Raw genomic sequence first — 24,058 nt, 5'->3', positions numbered from 1 at the left:
CTTTGACAGTTCTCATTGCGAATCACAGTTTTTTGTTGCTGCTTAGTTCAAATTAGCTGTTTTCATAAATGCAAAAAAATATAGTGCTGCACCCTGTTGGTAAATCTTAGAACTTTTTAATGCTTTTCCATATCATAGAACCAACTTTTTTAGTTGAAACAGCTGACTAAATTCTTTAATTCCCTTTAAATATGAATACTCATAAGGTTAACATGGGGAATTACAGAGCCACTGGGGAGGAGCCCGAAAGGATTTTTGAGATAAGAATATGCCTATATGTTAATCGGGAATGTAAGCTATCATCATGCCAAATTTCAGCCCAATCCGTCCAGTGGTTTATGCGTGATTGAACTTCAAACACACAAACAAATAAACACACAAACTTTCACATTTATAATATTAGTAAGATTAGTAAGATATGTGTTGGTCGTTTACAAAAAAAAGTAATCTGTTGACTTAAGGCCGATTGAAATTGATTTCTTTTGACGATTAAGTACTGTAAAAATGACATCTATATATTAATTTGAAACTGTTGTTCTTTGTCACAGCTATTTTGAGAGAACGGCTGGGCGTAGAAACTCGGTAGAGGTGTCTAAAGAAAGGTCTTGGTCTGTAGATGAGCCATCAAAAGAGAAACATGGTGAATTCTCTTGGGTCTCTGCCCCCGTGGCCTTTAAATTCTCATCCCATGTTATTTTTATGGAGGGAAACGGGGTTTTTGTCACAGCTAATTTGAGAGAACGACTGGGCGTAGAAACTTGGTGAGTCTCTAAAGAAAGGTCTTGGTCTGTAGATGAGCCATCAAAAGAGGAAAGAGGTCAATTCCCTTGGGGCTCTGCCCCAGAAGCCTTTAAAGTTGCCTCTTCAGATTTGTTTACATTACGACCATATGCATAATTCTACACTACCTTTTAATGCAACAGCTGTTAATATTTAAATTGTGATTTATTGAATTTGTCAAAATGAAGTACAGTATTTGCAATGGATTTTTCTGATTTTAAAATTGATTTTCATCTGCATCGTGTCATGTTTTGCAATACATTGTTCTATTACCAAATCAGTGGAAAATCCTAATATCACAGTAGATTTTGAAATTATTTCTTATGGAGTTAACTTATATCTATTGTATGGGTTGGTTTCTGCCTTTTTACCACTTCTTGGAGATTTTACGTAGGTGATATTCTTTGGCATATTGCATCTGTAGACGAAACTTTGGTTGGTGTAATTATTACAATGGAAAAGAGCGAGAAATCCTGGACAATTTGATATAGGCTAAAAACTAAACTCAATTAACACTGTGCTACATTTCTTGAGCAATCATTGAAATAACCAATTTGCAAACAATGGAAACATAGAAAAAGTCATAGAACACAACCAAGTAGAATAAATAGAAATAATGTTTTTTTTTCACACTAAAAACGCTCAAAAAACAAGATTAACTTTTACAAAAAGAGATAAGATATTTACAAAAGATTTTGATTATATCTAACTGTTGTGTAGATCGTGAGTATTTCCATAATATTTGAGTCGCCTGTAATGCTTCGCAATTGCTCGAATTCGAGCAACAGGTACACTAGTTTCAAATGAATTCTAAAAAGCTTTAACGGTAAGATTTAACAAAATCATGAGGTTTCGTTCCTTTGTTCTCTGAGCAAAGACGAGCAAGCACTATATATAGATTGAACAATTTTCTATTAAATAAATTAAACAATTCAATAATCTACCCTTGTAGATTTGTCATCCTCATGGATATACTGGGGCCAAATTGAAAAAAGTTTCCGTCCTGTATATAAGGAGCAAGGCTACTTACTACATACTTGCATTTTATATATAGTAAAACCTGTAAAAGGGAGGCCATTCTGCCTTCCCTATTTATTTCTTGTTATTAACAAAATTAAAAGAAACTTCGACATTAAAAACTATTTGAGGAATTGGTCAACTAATGGATTTCTTCTGGTATATAAAAATGAAAAAATGTCGAAATTTGTGCTAAACTAAGCGAAAATAATTAAGTTTACTTACACGCAACCAAAGAAGTCTGCTTGGTGTATTCAAATATTCAAATTAGATCCAAACCAAAACCAAAGTAATTGATCAAAGTTATATAACTGTGATTTGACAAAAATCACACCAATTGCGGATATGTTTTTCATCAATGTTAATAGATAATACTAATTTACGTAATATAACTACAGTTTTCATACTTTTCATACTATGGTTACGTCAAATAACTTCAGTAATTTAAAAAATGTTGTACTTTAAGTACGTGTACAACATGTTTATCTTCGCCACCTTCACCTTTACCAAGACCATAATGAACCCCAATAGACAAAAATATTAATATCGTAACTATTAATTTAAGTCCGAAGCTACATTTATTCTCATGACAAAGACAGGCGGTAATTTCAAACACCTTGCATTCAAGTACGTCTTCAGCATGTTTACCAATCTCCCTCCATCAGCGCCTTCACCTTTGCCAGGACCACAGATCGTGGGAACTTGGATGCGCGAGAGTCGGTTCTAACGCGAGTACAATTACAAGTGACAAGCGCCAGTGAGGCGGAGCCCCCCGTAACTAACTAACTCACACACGGACCGAGGGAAGGTCATGGCGAAAGTGACGTTTGTGCGATATTGGTCATTTGGAACGTGGAGGATGGATTGTCTGGCACCCTACTTCTCTACGGACACTCATGAAGAGCAATAGAGGTTGTGGACCTTGAAAATTAAAGCGAAAGCCTGAGTGGATGTGGAAGTACGGGTGGTGACTACTCACCTATTACTGACGAATTTACTGATACTAAAGGAAGCCCACTGACTAAATACCCCTAAGAACTACAGGTGTACAGATTGGCACAATTAGAGTCGTGGACCCAACGAATCCTTGACTGAGGTAAAACAGTAGTTCTTTGTATCGTTGGTAAAACATTGACAAATTGGTCGCATCACTTTTGTCGTCCTCTTAACTTACGTGGTCATCTCTCTTAATGTTAGAGCATTGTGTTCTTTACTGAACTTATCTTATCCACTCGATCTCACCATCTCTTAGTAAAGTTCTTTACGAAAAGAAACATCATTCAACTGAAATTCTCCTAGCTAAAATTAAAACCAAGCCTAGAATCTTGGGGGAACAATAAGTTGTAAACTTTTCCGGTATACACATTTTCATTACAGTAATTTGACACTTCAGTATCAAGATTTTGAGTAATGGCATCAACGTTTAACAATGGAAACGGCACCACATCTCTGGAGAAAAGCTACTTGTAAAATAAAACACACAATAGTTGAATAAGCCTCTCATAGTGAGTTATTTTCATTGTAGTTATTTTCCTTTTTATTTTTTTTTTTTTATACACAGTATACAATGCCTGTAAACATAACAATCGCAAAAGTTTACTAGATGATTCCTTTTGAATATGTGTGTAATAAACTGACGTTGAGTGAGTCACTGGCACAATATCTGTAACTGATGTTTATTTGTACTCTACAACTCGCAACAACTTAAACCATAGATTAAAGGAGTGTTTAACGTAGGAATATACTGATTCCCGACTCCTCACGGAATAAACTACTGAGACTGAATTTTATCCAATAGTAAAATAATTTTCTAGCAGGTCCTCAAATTGGTTTCAAGTCCAAATTACACAACCGAATGATAAACAGCTGTGAACAATCAATAAACCACGACTGTGAAACCATTAGCTGGAGAGGCTGGTGGAATCATCACCGGTGCACCGGTGTGGCCAGTTTTGAGGCCGGCGGCGCTCCGGACGTTACAAAACTGTAATTTACGTGCGATTGTTATATTTGCCACTGCGAGGGGGCGGAGGCGGGGTATTTACCTAGTACTATTGTATTGTACGAGCACGCGCCGTCAGAAGCAATTAACCTCTTGTAGGCTCGACGGCTTAATAGTTATAGGAACCTTGGGATCCGAGTTTTTTTTTTTTCGAGAATTAATTACGTCAAAGAGATGCCACTGGATTTGTAACTGTTTTACGTATAAAATATATGTATGTAGAAAAAAACTGGTTTTTATGTGGGCTAGTGTTAAATTTTGAGTTTACAAAATTTGCATGCATTCAACATTTTCAGATCCATTGTTGTGTACTAAAATTGCTGCAGTCATTATTTATCGACAGTTATTTTAGCCACGTGCAGCCTAGTGGGTATAGAGCAAGGGGCATTAGATGCCGGGTTCAAGTTACGCCAGTCACCAATATTAATTTGCAATTTGAATTATGCTCGTGCTATGTTATAATGTTGTGAAGCGTTGGTTGAGAGTTTACCAAATGAGAGAGCTTCACCTCTCTTAAAAAAATATTATTAAGTTTAAAATTAGAGGACTCTAAGATTGTATACCTCCTTCCACATAAAGTCAGATTACTATTACTATAGACGTCCGTGCATTTTTTAAATCCCAGCACGTTCTACCCTACATTGATTAATTATCACTCACCCTCCCAACCGAGAAAGCTTAATGTACAATAAACACTTTTATACCTTCCAATTTTCTTATAGTGGTAATATGTATTGCAGCTGATCAGTTGACCACACAGCAATCAGATGGTTGACGGTTCTTGAGTCAGCATCTCTTTGAGGGGCGCAGCTGTGCTTTCCTATTGGACTTTCAATAAATAGTCGTAGCTTGAAGCAGCTGATCTTCTAGCTTAGATCATCTCACTTCATTGTACACTCATATTTTATCCTTTCGCCGTAAAATACGCAACCTAAGTTAGTTTCCAAAATTATGACTAATGTGGTGAAATGATAAACCAATGACAGCTCTCAAGTTTACTACAAGTTATCAACGAAAGTCAAATGCAATGTGTTTGTTGAAGAAACATTAACTCTCAGCCTACCAGTTGTCAAGTTCCTAAACAAACTGGTCGAACCCATACCTTCCTCTCCATAACCTCTGACGCAACGGTAACCAGCAACCTTGCTCTCTCTTGGCCGGTGTCGGTGTCCAATGTCAGCGGGGCAAGCTTCGCATCTCCGGACTTTCCTCAGCATTGGACCGGTGCTTTCTCCCGCCAGTATTGTCACCCTAGGCAGGCTTTCCCGCCAATCTACCTCTCGATATGATCAGCTGGCATTGTACGGTTGGTACTCTCTATTGAGCTGGTAATTGTCGTCGTATGGTAGAGGTTGGAATTGCTCGTTGATGTATGGGGAGTTATGTTGACAATGATAGGTGTGATCAAAGCTCTGGTTTATTATCAGGCCTGAACGGTTTATCGAGTCTTCAGAATATGCCCAAACTTCTTTATACTACCTAACGATCTCATAAGACTATGAATAAATTGACACTGAAAAAAAATGTATGTAACTGTGTAAACACAAGATGTTTAACCTTGTTAAAACAGAAAATACACTGTGGAAAGGAGCCTTAATAATGAATGCATGAGTAAAGTAAAATAAATATAGATGAGTAACTCTGATCTATAATTTTTTCTGTGTGTTATACACATTTGCACACTTAAAGCAAGCACTTTTATTTCCATGCACTTTAGTACAATTAACACGAAAACAATCAATACACAACAAAAGGTGCCTAGAGACAGTTTTCAAGAAAACAGGGACCTTCAGTTAAAGACCCAAATCTATTTGTTAACCTAATCAATAATTTTTAATTTTAACGCATATATTATCATTACTACTTAATTTTCCTTAAACAAGGCTTATCTTGAATCAATGCTGTCTATAGTTGCCTGTCGTTTTCATTGCGTTGCCTTGTCACGACTACTATGTTCCAGTATACGAATCCTTTGACTGGTTTGGATGTCTTGGGGTGAGATTGCAGCTGTGACGGGTGCTTCTGTACTACGGATCGGGTGTAATTACGAATTGACAACCTGCCTCAGCTGATAGTAAGGGTAAAGCAGTTTGTTTTTCGATTTTTTCGTCAGTTTCCTGCGAGTGGTGTGATAAAGCCAACGCAAGCTACGAGTCGTGAAGATAAAAACATTCCGTGTTGCAACGCGACTCACGAGTCGGTTAAATGGCTTTTATAACGAGCGCATCTTAGCATCTTTCAGATTGGGATTCATTGGTTCCTTGTTGTAGAAGACTGGAACAGATCGCCCTACTTGTGTAACATCCATCGATCAACGTTTTATAAGGACAAGATCTACTTTCGGGTCTTTTACGGGATATCTTGATTTCTGTAACATTTTATGTGAGTTTAGAGATCTGGAAACGGTTGTAAAACGGTTTTAGGTAGTGAAAATAAACAAACTGAGCCTATTTAAACTAAACCTTACTAAATAGATAGATTCATCAAGAATGAAAACCTAGAATATTTAGGCGTCCGAAAATCTAAAGAATACTTACAAACTGTAAAATGTGTTACTACAGTTACTTTTAATATTATTATTCTATTGGAAAGCGAGCTGGCGTAGTGGTTAGAGCGCGGGACTTCAGTCCCTGAGGTCCCGGGTTCGATCCCCGCCAAGTCACCAATGGATTTATCTAAGTGATAATGCCGCAACCCCTAGGTCTAGCCTGAAGTAATGTGAAAAACAATCCCAGGCTCGTGCCTAGCGTCCTAGGACAAAAAAATATTATTCTATTAGTAGATACTACCATTGATTAATATTCTTGATTCAGTAAATGATCCCTCTGAAATATTCCTTTCTAAATCAATCAGTGTCACAACTCTAACGTAGTATGAAATATTTCAAGAAAGTGCGAGCCCTGAATCATCTGCAAAACTCTGTTGTACTTATAATTTTAGATACAACCTCATTAACATTTGAGAACGACTAGTCTCGCTACTTGAAGGACATGGTTGTATCTTTTTTCTTATAGCTTGCACAATAGTATCCAAAAGTTAAAGTCATAACTGTAAACATTCATTCAGTGAATATAACATTAACCTAAGTACCTTAAATTTTAGTATATTATTTATCAAGACTATTTTCGACGCACCAGAGACATTACCAAGTGCACTAAACCTAAAAAGGTGAAAAACCCTTGGAGAAAATTAGTTTCCATGCTGAAAGAGATTTTACGTCCCGGTTGCTTCATGTGTAATAAATCGCTTCTGATGGCAAATGTCAGCCCATCGTGCATTTGCGAACCACAATGACACATTGTCCCGCGGTGGCGACAGAACCCATTGACTACAGAACTTGCCACACGGGCTTGTTTATCCACTTAGTGGTCAGATGTATAGCAAAAACACAACAAACGGGAGTGGAAAATTGTCAATATAATATGATGCATGCTTGTACACAAGGGGAGTTTTCAACGTTTATGTTGTAAGATCCCTTGTGCTAGATGTGTCGCCTCTTTTAGGTTTAGGAGGTAAAAATGGTTTAGTAATACATGGCAATTTCTTTATAGACAATTTGTACGTAAACAATATAGTTTTTACCAATGAAAAAAGTTATTTCTTAACGGACTCAACGGTGACATTCAACTTTAAACGTTTCCTAACGTTACTGTCCTTCATACCGCAAGAGTCGCATGGAATAAATTTTAAGAGGTTATTGTCAAATGAATGAATCTCCTAAACCGAAAGAAATGCTTAAATTGTTTACGTTCTAGTCGTCTAGTTAGCACCTGCCTTAGCAACCGGTCACAAATTGCCACTTCAAATACTGCGTCACGTTATTTTCACAAATCTAATTGCCAGTAATTGGTGGGATGAGATGAGACTAGCCTAGATGTTAAATCATGGAAATCTGTTCTGGAGGCCCTTTTTCAAATACTGTCAAACACCAAGATTATTTAAATTCCGCGATAATTTCAGAAACCACTAGTTTGGAGAAAGCCTTAAGCAGATTCTCAAATCCAAGCCACAAAAAGAGTAGTCTCTCAGCATACGAGAATTTTTTCATTGAAGAACACCCAAATACTTTTCAAAGCGTGTTTAAACCCAGACAGTGGATCAGAGCTCTAACAATAGACTAATCACTAAACAAGTTATGATTTATCTATATTATTAAGAGAAAATAAGGGAGTTTGTTGGATTTTTGTGTGCAGCTAATCGACCCCTAAATATTTATTTTTATTATTTGTATATTTGTATTTATTAGGTATCAATTTAAGGTCTTATCTTATAGATGTGCCTTTTGCGGGTTTGGCTGATATCTCGTGAAAGCCCTTCATCCTACAGGTTTTTAAAATTTCAGAGTTTGTGCTGAATTCTGTTGTCAATCATCTGAACTGTTTCAAGTTCACATTTGTTTACATCAAAACAAATGCCCATAATACAATTTTGTTTACATCCATACGAAAATGGGGTTATCTTACGTTGGATTTTGTGTTGGGACAGGATTTTGTGTTTTCATAGTACGTTTCATTAGCATTTGTAATTTTACTAAGATGCCTCGAAGAGATCGCACATGCAGTGAAAATAATAGGGCAGGCAATGCAGATAATAGGGATATGATGAGAAGTAATCGTTTTCACCCTTATCAACTATATGTCAAATATTTTATCACGGATTTTGAAGCCACGAAGTGACGCAGGCTCCTAGTACAATTGACTATACACAGACTAGTACGTAGAGTTGTTATACGTAGCGGGACACAAAACATGCATCTTATTAACCTTAAAGACTGCTTTTAGTTGCGTCGTCATTTCAATTGTTACCAAGGCACGTGTACAATTTCACAACATGTTGTACGTTTGTGTGTCATGTACGCCTTGACCATGACGGTGGACTGCCAGCAGCTATGACCATCGATTGAGATACTTTCCTGCGATATCAGACGTTTCCCATAACATACTCACTTTCATACTTTCATCCTCTATCTTGACGCGATCGTGCTACTAAACTGGATCAAATTATATCCAACACTGTAACTGGTAAATACAAACGGGTTGTGAAACTTCACGTTTGCAGTTTGAACAGGTTATATCCATAATATATATGGTAAGTTATATCCATTTGTATTTCAAAAGCTAAACTTGTAATAAATAAACACTAGAAATATGTTTTTTTGGAAGTAGCAACAAAATATAAAACATCAAGTAGCAATCAAACACTAAACACTATAACCGAAACCACCCCTGTGTGAAAACCAAGAAAATCTACTTTAAGTTTCACTTAATAATAATACAACACTTCTTATTTTTGTATGGATAAAACAAGACGTACCATAGTTTTTGTAATGACCGACTAAATGCCAATAATTCCACGGTATATATAATCTTAGCTGAAGATCTCCTAAATTGTTTGTAAATTTCCATAAGATTAGATACCTCAGTATTGAAAACAAAATAAAACAATACGTATCATACGTAGCCTACTGGGTACTGACTACTTGCTCGACTTAACCAAACCCGAGTAACCAAGAAATGCAGCCTAGACAGCTTAGACATATAAGATATTAGATGTTAGTTTAACAATAATCAGTTTAACAAAAAACTAACTAAAGTTAACGGATAATAAACATACACTAGAATTATGTTGTGTTAAAAAAAACTAGACATTATTTTGCCAAACATAGTCGGGCACCTGTTACGAGTACTATCCTTAAAATCAATATTTGTTGCATTTACGGTAAAGGGAGTTTCATGGAAGTGCAAATCTTCTGCAAAGGTCCGATGTGGGAGCACTAGCCCCTCATCTTAACAAAAATAATTGTAACAAAAAATACGTAAAATAAGTGTTTCCCTAATTCTCAGCGCATGTTACAGCAATAGTACTGTCCGCGGCACACAACGGGACCGACTATCTAGATGTACTCGATATGCCTGACCTATCACATATGTTCGGAGAGATTCGGAAGAGTGAAAACGAACACCATCAGGTTTGATCTTCATCGAAATTCGGCAACAAATTATCCTCTCTCTTATCTGTATTTCAGTCAAACAGTAACTGGTAAATATGTAAAATCATAGACAAAAAGAATCGTTCTAAATGCCAAACCAATACCAACCAACCCAAGTATTTATAGAGAATGTGGATTATAGGATATAAAGTTGGAGCTGTAGCCAATTTTTGGGGGTCAGTCACAAATTGGCTACTGTAAATATTACTCTTCCCTCTTAGTTTTTGATACAATGATAGTTTAAGAAATATGTTAAAGTCAACGTGTGCTGAGTTGGTCTTTCAGTTTAGCTGGGTTAATGAATTGTGTATACAAATAGGCAAGTGTGCGATTTAACTGTATGCATGCATTGTTTATTTAAACGGTTTCCACAATTCATTCAAAATCTACATTAAGAATATAGAATGGTTTGGGTTTATTTCTGCTACATTACTATATAGTTTTTTTTTTTGTTTCAGGGTTTTAATAAACGCCAACATGAGACCTTCCAGGCCCATTCTGTGGGCCACTCTTTTCTTCTGTAAGTAATATTTATTTTTTTACTCTAAGGTTTTGCTATGTTTTAGGGGGGTTTTCAACAATAATTCATGGACTATAATGGATTATAACCTTGGTTGTTTCATGTCCACAAAAACTGTAATTCTTTATACTGGTAAGCTAAATTATAAACACAATATTAATTCTAACAAAGGAAACATGGGCTACTTCTCTCCATGGTCAAATATTGTACATATACCTCGAAGATTTGGTTCAATCGGCTATTTTGTAAAGAAATATTGACAAGATGTTGGACTACGTACGGGAATCAAGTAGTCGATTAAAACTCAATATAATTCAAAACAGCTAGTTTACACGCATAAAGACAAATTCTGGCAATTTTAATAAGGAAAATCATCTTGTAAACCAACTTATTAGTTGGGTGTTTGCAGAAAAGTGGAAGAGGAAAAATGTGTTTGAAATGGCCTAAATAAAAAGAAAAAATGCCATTTACTTAAGGTAAAAGAGGTTTTTACAACCGCCTTAAATCGCCGATTTCTAGCATTTTTCTTAATTTTCAAACGCGATTTTCAGGGTGAAATTGGCATTCCCCCCCCCACACAAAAAAGCCAAAGGTAAAAAGTGCTTAAAATAGTCTAATTTTGTTGGATAAGGCAAAAAATCAATATAACATAAGTAGGTAGTATAAGTTCAATATTACCAAATGTTGATCCCAGTCTGGAGAAGTCTTTCATTGCTAGGTCCTCCAAGTGGTCGTCTTAATTGTGGTACTCCTTGGAATACATTTTTTATAGTTTATGTGTCTTCTCTCCTCCACGCATATCCTGTCCATCCGAGCCTTTTTCTTCTAGTAGGCACCCAGGGTGTTGAAACATTCCTCTTAGCTCTCTGTTCCTCTACTGCACCAGTTGACATTTGCATTACCAACCAAAAATAAATATATCAATTTTTCACTGCATTAATTGTCAAATAAATAAGTAAACAAAGAAAAGTAAAAACAATAACAGATAGTTTGTTTGGAAACAGCTGTTTAGTTAAATAATATTCATATGAAAAGAAAACTTGCCACCTGTGGAATGAATTTAAATAAAAATGTAAAACACGCTAGTATAAGCTGGTGACGTAGTTTTTCTATTTTTTTTACCATCCATACCATTATCAGTTCGAATATCAGTGATAATTACTCACTCTCGTTGAATCTATGTACATTCTAATTTCCCATATTCATTTATTCACACTATAAAATATTTCATTGAAATAAAAGTAATATTTTGCCTACATCAGCGCACCCAAACGTAACCACACATGAACACCGCCAAACAACATAACGTCAATGATAACTGTTAAGAAGTACTCTATGTATACACTCTACTGCCTGCCATTTGAGGATAAAATCATATGTCTTATTAATTGTTATGATCTATTTACTTACTTGTTTACATTTTATCAGTTTTGTTCTCAACCATGTCAATAAACCATCAATTGTTTTTCATCTCTTTTATTTAGTAAAATCATAGATAAAACATACTTTCTAATAATACTATCTATCATCATAGACTAACCAACCTATCATTAACATTATTGAATTAATAAGACATATGATTTTATCCTCAAATGGCAGGCAGTAGAGTGTATAAATAGAGTACTTCTAACAATAACATTGTGTTTAATCTATGTCATCCATCTGGATATCTTTATAAAACCCGTCAGAGGTTGTTGTAGTAGTAATTTAAAATCGTAATTCCTGATCATCCTTGATCTCCTTGTTTTATAACATCAATATTTCCCTGCCTATTCCAAACAAAGTTTAAGCAGTCGAAAATTTATTGTAAACAAAAAGCTCCCAAGAAGAATATAACATGTATTCATTGTTATTTTCCTAATCTTTCCTCAAAAAGTAGATCAGTACAATAATTTGCATAGACTTATCTTTAAAGACTCGTGGGTAGAGCTTCGATTTGTATACAGTACAACAATGGTCTTACTTATTTCTTTGGTCTACTTATCTCTACTAATCTTACTTATTTTATATAATCAATGACGAAATCATAGACTAAATGAAATAACCTCACAGTTCTATAGAATATTTTGCTATCCATCGAGTTGTTAGTTCAAACAAATTATATTTCACTAAAACAAACCCAAGATTTTAAAGATTGTCCTAAAAAATAAATTAGAACATCTAGTATTTTACTATGTATATTTGAATTATCAGTCATCCTCTTACTGAATAAATGAACGTATCAATGTTTGTAGCATTGCACATAGTATAAATAAGTCAACCCTACGCATACAATGGCAATTTCATATTTAATACAATGACAATATTTTCACAATTATTTAGAAACCATCACATTTAGAAGCTCACGTAATCATATTTCAGCATCTTCACTTACAAATTCAATTCATGAGGTTACCCATTGTTTCCCGAGTTACAATTCCACCCCGTGACAATTGACATTATCGACGATTAGGTTTCCCAGGATAGCGAACTATTCATATGCACGATCTGCATACGCGTACAATGCTGGTGCGAATTATTCAACTAGTCTGGAGGAAGATGGGGAATGTCGTGGCTCTTCCGCGTCGTCGCACGCTCTGGCCCGAGGGTGAACTCTTGGCGAGAGCGAGGGTCACCAGGGAAGTCACCTGACCTTCGCCCCAGGTCTACCGGAGAATCGCGTAACACGTTGTAACACGCCTCTAGGAGTCTCGGCTAGATACCTGAGGACACCACGAATGATTTGACTTTCTATCAATTATGTTTACAAGTTGTGGTGATCGGTGAAACGATCCAGCTGATAGTTGATGAACCTACAGCAAGCTAATGGATATGAAGAGGTCATGGGCGTTCAGAGGAGTAACCGTGTGCTTGACTAGCTGCACTTGATCAGCAGACTATTAAATGGTCTTGGTCAATGAACCATTTGATCTCAGTCAGTACCATCATTCATTTATACACTCATTCTAACACACCTCGGAGTCTCGAAAAGATTCAACCCAAATTAGTCCCCCCAAATTGGATTTATTTTTATTTACTTGGATTTACTTTCTATTAATTATGTTTACAAGTTGAGGGTTATAGGTGAAATCAACCCGTTTGTGAATTTGCACTGTACAGCAGCAGTTTAGGATTGGTATAAACGCAGTAAACCAGCGGCAATTGATAATACCTTAATGATTGGTCATGATGAAGAACTAGCTTATCTTAGTCAGTAACAGAGCTGTCTCATCAGTTCAAAACTCATACTTCTAACACATTCTTTTTACACTCCTTTTCAAAATCCTCTTTTACAAATTCTCGAAAATACCATTATCTTTACATTTACTAGTAATAACAATCGTTCAATGAATATAATCAGTGTTTTTCCGAATCATGCTCCCTAGTTTGATGTATGTTCCCACTAATAGGTATTAAAGATCAATTCCTAAGACACATACAAAATAAATCAGTATTATACAAGTAACATCATTTTAACAAGCCTTCAAGAATGTAGGCTACGAGCTACGAATATAGCAAAAATTCAACTTTCTCCTAACTTAAACATGTGTCATAATTCGCATATTAAGATCTAACATCAGAGCCAAATGTCATGGGATCTATTACTTAGCATTCTAGTACAACTTAATAGAGAGGAAATAAAGTTAACAGTTTAGTGGAATTCCTCAGTTGAGCAACTGAGCTCGCAGTAAACGTGTAATGATGTCAATTTTGAGTGTTTTGAGATAATGGTCGCCTAGAACCTTGCCAGTAGCAGACAGACGGACACGATCAGCAACTTTCTCTGGTAATTACAAATATCTTCTATCGCAAAACTTATCTGTCAGCTCTTCCTCTACAAGTGGCAACAAAATCTAACTCAATAAATAAGCATTATATTTGATCACATACATTACGACTGAGGTTTGTCGTATACTATTATCGTATACAGTAGGCCTATAATTTATACTGTTAAGATCAGTCTTTACTCAATGAGATTTTTAATTAAATTATTTATCATCCGTTCAAATCTATCTATCCTTATATATAATACATGAAGGCGATTTCTACGAAACACAACTCCTCCGTTAATAATGGACGGATTTTTATAAACGATGTGTGACGATTAAGTATTTTTTGTGTAGATGCCCCCTTTCTAAAATTCCTGTAATAAAAGTCATCGGGCTTTTCCCCACAGGCCATCAAAATCCCAATGTGTTTCTTATGAAGAAAATTTACTAACCCAGCTGTTATGCTTCGTTCTGCTATTAATGAAATTTGTTTATATGAAGATTTGTTTCTTGGCAGTGGCTATTCGCACGTCAGACGTGCGCCGCTACCACGCACGTCTGCTCCAAATGACGTCACATTACGTTCCTAATCTAGTCTTCTATTACTTATTTAATACGCAAGCAGGTTTTTTGTGACAATTACTACTCCGAAACTACTGAACCGATTGACATGTTTTTGGTGTCGTTGGAAAGAGTGTAACGTGAAGTTGTGCAGGAAACTTTATTTTTAGGGAAATAATTAGAGAGTGAGGCCCTGGGGCCCTTTAAAGTTTTGTATTTCTCCATAAGATTAACATGGGAAACAAAAATTATTATAAAACTCCAGCTGTTGTCAGAAATTAAAAGTGAGAAGAACATATTTCAATTGTAAACAGTCAATAAGTTTGCTAATTTAACAGTAAGTTTGCTACAAACATTTACTGACTTGGTAGAAAAGCAATATTTACTTTTTGAATTTGGGTTGGCGTAAATATTACAATGGAAAAAAGCTAGAGAGGCTCGATAAATTGATATACTAAAAAGAAAACTGAGTTAACACAGTGCTGCATTTCTTAGTAATCATTGAAAGAGCCGATTTGCAAACTATGGTAACATAGGAAAGTCATAGAACACCACCAAGGAGAAAAAATAGTAATAATGTTTTTTTTTTATTTATAATCGTTATTATGGACAACCTAATGCGGCTATGAGTAAGGCTATTTGTAGAAAACACTAAAAAACAAGATCAGCTCTTGAAAAATGATAAGATATTTACAAGAAATGTTGGTTATATCGATCTGTTAGGTACATCTTGAGTATTTCCATAATCTTTGAGTCAAATCTTTTAAAGTCATCAGAAATTATGACTGCTATTCGTTTTTAAATAACGCCTGTAATACTTAGCAATAGCTCGAATTCGAGCAACAGGGACACTAGTACTTATTTAATACGCAAGCAGGATTTTTGTGACAATTACTCCTCCGAAACTACGGAACCGATTGACAAGTTTTTGGTGTCATTGGAAAGAGCATAACATGAAGTTGTGCAGGAAACTTTCTTTTTAGGAAAATAATTCGAGAGTGAGGCCCTGGGGCCCTTTAAAGTTTTGTATTTCTCCATAAGATTAACATGGGAAACCAACATTGTTTTGAAACTCCAGCTGTTGTCAGAAATTAAATATTAATACTTTGTCTCCATGGAAGCATAAGAAAATTCACAATGTTTACATTTGCTTTGACATTTAAATGTAAACATATGGAGTGCAACTATGGGGCTCAGCGAGTACTTCTAATATAGAAATTCTCCAAAGATACCAATCGACAATGCTGAGGAAGATAACAAATGCACCATGGTATGTCAGCAATAGAACACTACATCAAGACCTTAAGATGCCTACAGTTAAGGACGAAATCATGACCATAAGTGAACGATATATTACGAAATTGGAATCTCATCAAAATCATTTAGCTCTTAACTTATTAAACAACATGGATACAATTTACAGACTTAAGAGGCCATCAATTCTGGACCTGCCCTTCAGATTTTTGTAAAGTGTTTTATTGAAAGATTTGTTGTTGAGAATCCTTAACAGCTATTTTTAATGTTCCAAAGTCAATTTTTCGTATTACATAGTATTTACTTATTGTTCAATCCCTATAATAGAACAGATTGTAAAGTAAACAAATAAAAAAAAATAAAAAAATAAAAATTTAAATGTAAACAACCAGAACTGTCAAATGCCTAATTCACAATTTCAGACAGCTGATTCAAAAAAATTAAACAACTATGTGGCAGATTTATTTAATCTTAAACTTTATGATAGATTATTTGTTATAAATCTATTTCAATGATTATGAAAAGTAAATAAAAGAAACGTCTTATAACACTTAAAACATATATTTACGCTTATACTGTTACTCACAAGACGGTAAATATAAAAAAAAGATGGTAAGTGGAGATTGATTTCGATTGGACACTCCAATCATCATCATTAGACCCAATAGGCGAATGACGTATGATTATGAAACAGATTTTTTCCCGTTGGAAGCAAAAATTAATAGTGAGAAGAAGGACATGTTAATTGTAAACCGTCAATGTGTAAATTATCTATGTTGTATTAAAAATGTGTATAGTTTTGGATATTGGTTTGTGTTTAATGATATAAGTTATTAGTTATTGAATTTTTATTTTAAGGATTTGGCATATGAGTAAGTCTATGATAAATAACACCATTTCAGAATTCTGCCAGTTTTTGCCTAACTCTGTCCTGTAGAGTTTAAAGTAGCCTACACCTTATTGTCTACAAATTGGCTAAATAACTTGGGTACAGTATGGTACTTTATAAAAGCTGTTGGCCTTTTTACGTTGACTTAAATTGTAAGCTTACCTTTTCCCGTCCATGGGCAGTTTGATTGTTAATAATTAATTAACCCTTTAAACTCGAATAGGACTGTTATGTAAATTGTGAGTATTTCCATTAGTTAATAATCTTTTAGGCGACTCTTTTAAAATCATGGAATTATGACTGTTATTAGTTTTTAAACAAGTTATTTGTTTATAAATAACTCCTGTACTTCTTTGCAATTGCTCGATTTCGAGCAACATGTACACTAGTACTTATTTAATACGCAAGCAGGATTTTTGTGACAATTACTCCTCCGAAACTACTGAACCGATTGACATGTTTTTGGTCTCATTGGAAAGAGCGTAACGTGAAGTTGTGCAGGAAACTTTCTTTTTAGGGAAATAATTACACAGTGAGGCCCTGGAGCCCTTTAAAGTTTTGTGTTTCTCCATAAGATTAACATGGGAAACAAAAGTAGTTATTGAAGTGCAAATAAAACTCATTATGAATTGACCTAAAGATAGGTTTTAATAAACTCTGAAGTCAAGTAAGATTTGTAACATACAAATACAAAATGTAAATAGTAAACAAAGAACAACTGTGAGACAATAAAGAAATTCATAAATTAAATAAGGAACAGTAACAGTTCATATGTATAAAAATATTATCACAGTTATGAAACTCTAGCTGTTGTCAGAAATTAAAAGTGAGAAGAAGAACATATGTTAATTTTGTGAACAGTCAATAAGTTTGCTAATTTAACAGTTTTTTACAAACATTTAGTGACTTGGTTGAAATGAAATGTTTACTATTTGAATTTGGGTTGACGTAAATATTACAATGGAAAAAAGTGAGAGAGCCTAGATAAATTGATATCTTAAAAAGAAAACTGAACACTGTGCTGCATATTCTGATTAATCATTGAAAGAGCCCATTTGCAAACTATGGAAACATAGGAAAGTCATAGAACACCACCAAGGAGAAGAAATAGAAATGTTTTTTTTTTATCTATCATGTTATTATTGGCAACCTTATGTGGCTATGAGCAAGGCTATTTGTAGAAAACACAAAAAAAACAAGATCAGCTTCAGAAAAAATGATAAAATATTTACAAAAAAATTGTGATTATATCGATCTGTTATGTACCTACATCATGAGTATTTCCAAATTCTTTTAGTCAAATCTTTCAAAGTCATCAGAAATTATGACTGTTATTCGTTTTAAAATAACTCCTTTAATACTTAGCAATTGCTCGAATACGAGCAACAGGGACACTAGTAGTACAGTATCTTGAAGTTAGCTCTAACAGATTCAGCTGTTTATTTTTTCAATAATTCTTGTGGAAAATGAAACTTCTGCTGTAGTCACCAACAAAATAACATTTCGACGTAGGTTCAGTTGTTGTAATCTATCCGTAATCTACTGACAAATCTTCCTATGCAAACCATGTCGTATTTATCACTAGCCCTAGGATATGTAAGAAAAAATCCCAACTAAGAATAAGAAATAAATCTTTGCTTCGGTGTGAAATTAAAAACAAATCAGGTTTCTGTCGAACATAACTCCAACAGACACTTCAAAGCGTCGGCCAACGCACCTGGTGGCGATCGCCGATGTTCATGCTGCTTTAATTGCAGTTTCTCCCGTCAGAATGAGTGATAGCTCGAAAGTAACGCAAGACTTGCCAATATACACTTAGCGATGCTATTGCATTCTGGGAAAACTGCATCCCTGCGAGCAGTTTTGAAATTACATGTTATGATTCAGTTATACCTGAATAGCGAGGAACACTTTGAAATAGATAACAGAACCATTGATGGTTGATCTAAAAACATCATAAGTTATGGATAATTAATTGATTGCTTTGCCGTTAAACATAACTGTGGAATGGGGAATATAAACCTAGGTAGAGAAAAAGTAACAGTGAAATATAACTCTGACCTTAAGAATCTGACTAGTTTATTTGTTAATACATTGCATTACATAATGAAACTTTTTGACTTTATCTAAAAAGAAAATTTACAAATTCAAATTCATTCTTGTCTATTGAACTGCTTACATAAACTATAATGCAACAAATATAACGGATATATAGATTTCCTTTATGTAAGTCTATATCATCCAACTTGTCTTATGTCACTACAGTACTTCAAATCTTGTATATTTTAAACCTTATTGTAGGTTTATGTACTTTATCGTTGTGTGAATGTAGTATAATCTCTTTGATAATGTATTTTCAAAAAGTAAATTAAATTTATATTGTGTGGTTTACATTTTTATTAAAAGACTGTTGTTTAAATGTGCAACAAAAGCCGTCGCAATTCAAGAATGTTTCCATGCTTATTTTCATAAATGAACAGTAACCCTAAGAAATCTCATTGGTGTCATATAACTTACCAATGACACACCACTCTTTTTCGGTAGTTCTTCTTTTAAACTAAACCGATCGAGATATCCCACACAGCCAAATCACACTTACACACATAATAGAGTCATTGTTTTAATACTGGAAACCTTCGAAGTGAGGTAAAAGGAGTTGTATCAATCCTGGTTTGCAAGCAGGTCAGTAGAGAACCAGATTCTGAAGGGTTTCGCCACTGGAGAAGACCAGTCCTGTGTTCTGTCTGAGTTACTGAAGTAGTAAAGTAGTAGTGAAGGTGGCTCATCAGCCAAGCTCAAGGATACACTGTCCATTCACTTGCTTTGTGATCTGCATTGAAGATCCTTCGGATGCTGATCTGCAAACGGATCCAATACTTTAGTGTGATTGTTGATTAGACGAATCGTAACTGAGAACTCTACATTAAAGACTTGGCTCCTGATATTATTTGCTAATTTATTCAGCTACGTATATTTTGATGCGTGTATTTACCATGTATATTAATTTTCAGTACAAAATAAAAACATGTTGACACTTACATAAATTGAGGATTAAAATGGGAAGGACAGACGACGAATCACATCGTTAAGATTGTCTGTTGATGGTTTCATCTTGTAAACCGGCTTTATAGAATGAGTGAACTGAAGTTTCATAGCTTGGAATTGACGTTTTAAAAAGGGATGTCTTCTTTTTGTTTATTGTAGGTTTCCATTTAATTTCAGATGAATTAATGCCTTCGCCTTGAACCAACATCAACGAGGTTTTCACAACTTGAGTGATCTTTGGTGGTTAGCTGAAGACGGTATCAACTCACAAACAACATGACCTGACACACACAAGAGAATGTTTTCTTGCAATGCAAGTTGCATAAACAGAAGAGCTTATCACAACCGCATCAACCACGACTACAACCATCCGAGCGAGTCGTAAATCTAAGATTCTTCAGGCCCCCAACAAGCCTGAGGCAGCAACCGGATGGCACCATTGAGATTCACTTCCGGTATCACTGTGACAGAAAACATCTGATTGGTGAAGTATTGTCGATCAGCTGATTGTCCTTGCTCAGCCACGACCGAGTGACGGACTGTGGGAGTCCTCATGACTCATCCGTCGTCTTAAGTTCAGTGCCGCTAACCTTATCCGATATTTATGAGTCCGTGAATGTCGAATCTAATAAATAATAAGTTCACTGCGCCATTTGATTCAGCACAGTTTTATAAGTTTATGGGATAGTTTCCATGATGTCTGGGTAAAGCTGGTGTAACTAATAGGGGGGAAATTGGAGTTGATTTGCGTTGATTTAATCAAAATTGAGGGCAATTGAAACGTTTATTCAAGTGGGTACGTCTTGTATATACCACAACCATGAAAATCCTGCTCATGGGATAATCTGAGGAGGTCTTCTTGTATAGTAACATTAGATTCTTAGGTAGGTTCCAATAGGTTTTCAGGTATTTTTGTTAGTTATAGCTCTTGCGTTATAGCTCTTGAGTATCTAATTTTGGTCATTTATTAGTAAGCTCTTGTCTTGTTAGTAAGCTTTATTAGAAAGACATATTGTCTTTCATTTACCAATTTAAGGTTATCAACGAAGAGCTCCATCATTGAAACTTACGCAATGCACTTTACAACAAAGCAGATGTTTCAGGCATAGCACTTGTGTCATCTCACCACAAAGTAGGCAAGAGAAAACTGACCACACTCACCACTGCAATCTCGCTCTCGCATTGTGCGACTTAACCAAATCATTATATCTTTAACAGCCACGCCTTCGGATTCTTCAAAACAATACCCAATGTTCATCTCGAACAATGAAGTAATGTATAAACAATAGTGTTGGGTATCAACTTCCTGGTAGCTATTACCAGGAGTTTCTCTTGTCACAGCTATGTCGACTTTGACCTTAGTATCCTTATCCGCTCGTAGTAACCCACCCCCACTACCATACTACTACTGAACATCGTGGAGAGATTCTGAGAGTGCTACTGTAGTGTGAAGGAAGGCTGGCAAAACTGCGGTTGACAATACTTTTGGTTTTACAGAAAACCCTGTCACCACAGATGAACGAGACAGGTTCGCTGCATACTCTTCCATTCTTTGAGTCTTCTTAGGTGATTAAACACAGTCTCCTTGATTCTTTCAACACAGTTGTGTTTTACACTCTTTATTTACCTTTGCAATCCATGTTGTTTATTTACCTTTTCGACTATTGTTATAGTCGTAACAGCATTATTTAAAAAGATTTTTATTTTTTATACCATCAACTATCAATAGCTCAAATTAAAGCCTATAATTTACGGATTATTTCGAGTCTAAAACATATAAAAATAACCCCACCACAGCAAACATGCAGACAATCTGGAGTTATTGATTTGTTAAATAGTTGGTTGTTCACCTTGCGTTTGCTTAAAACTCGTCCGATTTGAATAACTAATAGCTTAAATGAAAGCCGGTATTTCACTAAAGGTTCTTAGACCAACATTTATGGGATTATATAATTATAATTGGTGTAATACATCTTAAATTGAAGTAAGAATTCGAAAATAAATTAAATGTATGTTTTTGGTAGAGTAAATACCTTAGATAAATATATGCCGATGATTTGACCTTCAATTTGAGACCTCAATCATTAAAATTTGTCGGGTAGAAGAGCCAAACGAACTTGGAAAAGAAAAACCAATTCTTTTAAATAAATAAGATTTGGATATCAAATGAGGATCGACTATAAAATACTGTATTCCAATTTTACTTTGAATTCACAGTGTAGCTTCAATATAGTCCGGTAATAAGTTCCGAATCATACAAGAACAGAGTAATCTGATGACAATTTGAATTTTCAAAACTTTTGCTGATAGCAAAATATACCAACAAGCTTTAATTTCCCCTGAAATAAAAAAAATAATTGTGAACAAGTTACTTTACTGTTGCTTCATAACACATGAGACTCAAACAATATTTTACTAAATAAAGGTTACAACACGTTTTAGAAAACAACAATATATTGTGATGTTTTTTGATTCTAGAAATACTTAAAACTTTTACCTTTGTGAACTAGATTTAAAACACAGAATCATACATTGGCATGCGATTTTGCTAGTACAGAATGTTTTGACTGAGTTTTTATCCACGAGAGCTCCCAGTCATGCGCCGTCGACCATGAGGATCTCCATACCACGTTCCATCAGCTGTCCGAAGGTGTCAATGCCAGAGCGATCGTTCTCAACATCAACACGGATTATTTTCACCATTTACGTTTTTCTAGCGTATCGGGCTCCAGCTTTCCCTCTTCATCTGCGTATCTCTGAAGCACAGTTTTCTTGTTTGTTGGTTTACTTTTCCAGCTGAATGAATATTTTCAAACACAAAAAAAAACACGAGAGTCCACGAGACTGACCTTGTGTTCTTTTTGTAGATTCAAATAAATAGTACCGGGAAACCGATTCATAACTCGCTATAGTTTATTTCGATTGTCGAAGTAATAATATGAAGGAAACTCACATTTGATTTGCAACTAATTTTGGTTTTTATTATTTTAGTGTCTGTCGAATTTCAATTTATTTTGATGGCAATTTTAACCTGAAGATCCACCATCGATCTCTATTAGAGATCAATGCAATCCACCTACAGTGTTGTGTATAAACAGTGTTTTGACAGGTTGTTTAAAATAAAACAGCTGATTGAATTTTTGGTTTGGATTCTAATTTACATAAAAATTATAATATTATGAAATGCGCTGTTAAATTTTTGGTTTAAATTCTAATTTACATAATAAGTATAACATAATGAAATGTACTGTTAAACCAAAGTTTGCCAACAATTGACTCAGTACTTCGAGGAAAGCTTTGTTGAATAATGAGGAGAGCCAAGTAAAATAATTAGCATTTGATCAGAACTATTTCCCCCCCCCCCCCACATCGAGTAATCATCAGTGTAGGCTAATCTTTGCTCAATAATAAGAACTGACGTTTTTCCCTTTGTACTGTACATTGTAGTTTGATATTATACTGTGGATTGTATAAACACATGTTACAAGTCTTTTGTTTACTAAAATTGGTAAATTTTCGCTACGATAAAAACGGAATTTTCGTCCCAAAACGTAATTTACCCTAGAATATTAATGAATTCATCCCTCTACCATCAACAGTATATCTATAGTCCTGTTTAACCATTTAATATCCATCCTAGAAATAAACATTTGTTCAGCCAATCTAGACACAAAAACGCAAGTTCACAGAACAGATCAGCCTTGGCACATTTCTTTCTCTTCGACTGCGAAACGTAAAAACTTGAACGACACCGCATAACTGTAATTGTCAGGAAATAGTGTCACAGTGTTTACAAGGTACAAGGATGCGACATACAGAGCAATATGGTCACACTACATTGTGTGAAGGTGTAGGCCTCTCATTACACCTTGGAATAGACCTCCTTTCTGCGTACTTATGAAGAGTTACCTCCTGCGCCCTTCAGCCGCTGGAGATCTCGTGAGATATCTGTTCCCGTTGCTGAAGATAACCTTGTGAAGATATCTTGGTTTCTGGAGGACACCTTGTAAAATATTATGAAAAGAACTACACACTTCAATATTTCAACAAAGATTAAAATTAAGATTAAAGTTTCAAGCTTGACATCTATTAGTATTCTAGTAATATTGTCCACACATACGTACTGTGACAAAATAAGTTCTATTTGTATGAGCCGAAATGGTAGGTATTTAAAAACTTTAATTTGTGAAATGGTTACTTTTCACATATTCCAAATTTGTAATATCTGCCATTTTCACTAGGGGTGACATGT

The 24,058-nt window shown here is 35.0% G+C and overlaps 1 protein-coding gene across 1 annotated transcript in view; it reads left to right on the top strand.

Annotated features, from left to right (window-relative positions):
- LOC128991612 (uncharacterized) overlaps positions 1–24,058 on the top strand; it is a 104,490-nt gene that overhangs the window by 51,397 nt on the left and 29,035 nt on the right. The window contains exon 2 of the mRNA XM_054414646.1: positions 10,247–10,308. Coding sequence (XP_054270621.1) covers positions 10,266–10,308 — 43 coding nt within the window. The 5' untranslated portion in view covers positions 10,247–10,265. The remainder of the gene's footprint in view (positions 1–10,246; positions 10,309–24,058) is intronic.

The sequence above is a fragment of the Macrosteles quadrilineatus genome, unplaced genomic scaffold (assembly GCF_028750875.1).
Source record: "Macrosteles quadrilineatus isolate MER2022 unplaced genomic scaffold, UCM_ALF_1.0 Scaffold_4__1_contigs__length_99947679, whole genome shotgun sequence".
Taxonomy (NCBI): Eukaryota; Metazoa; Arthropoda; class Insecta; order Hemiptera; family Cicadellidae; genus Macrosteles; species Macrosteles quadrilineatus.
The sequence above is the reverse complement of the archived record's forward strand: the minus strand, read 5'-3'. Positions and strand labels throughout refer to the sequence as shown.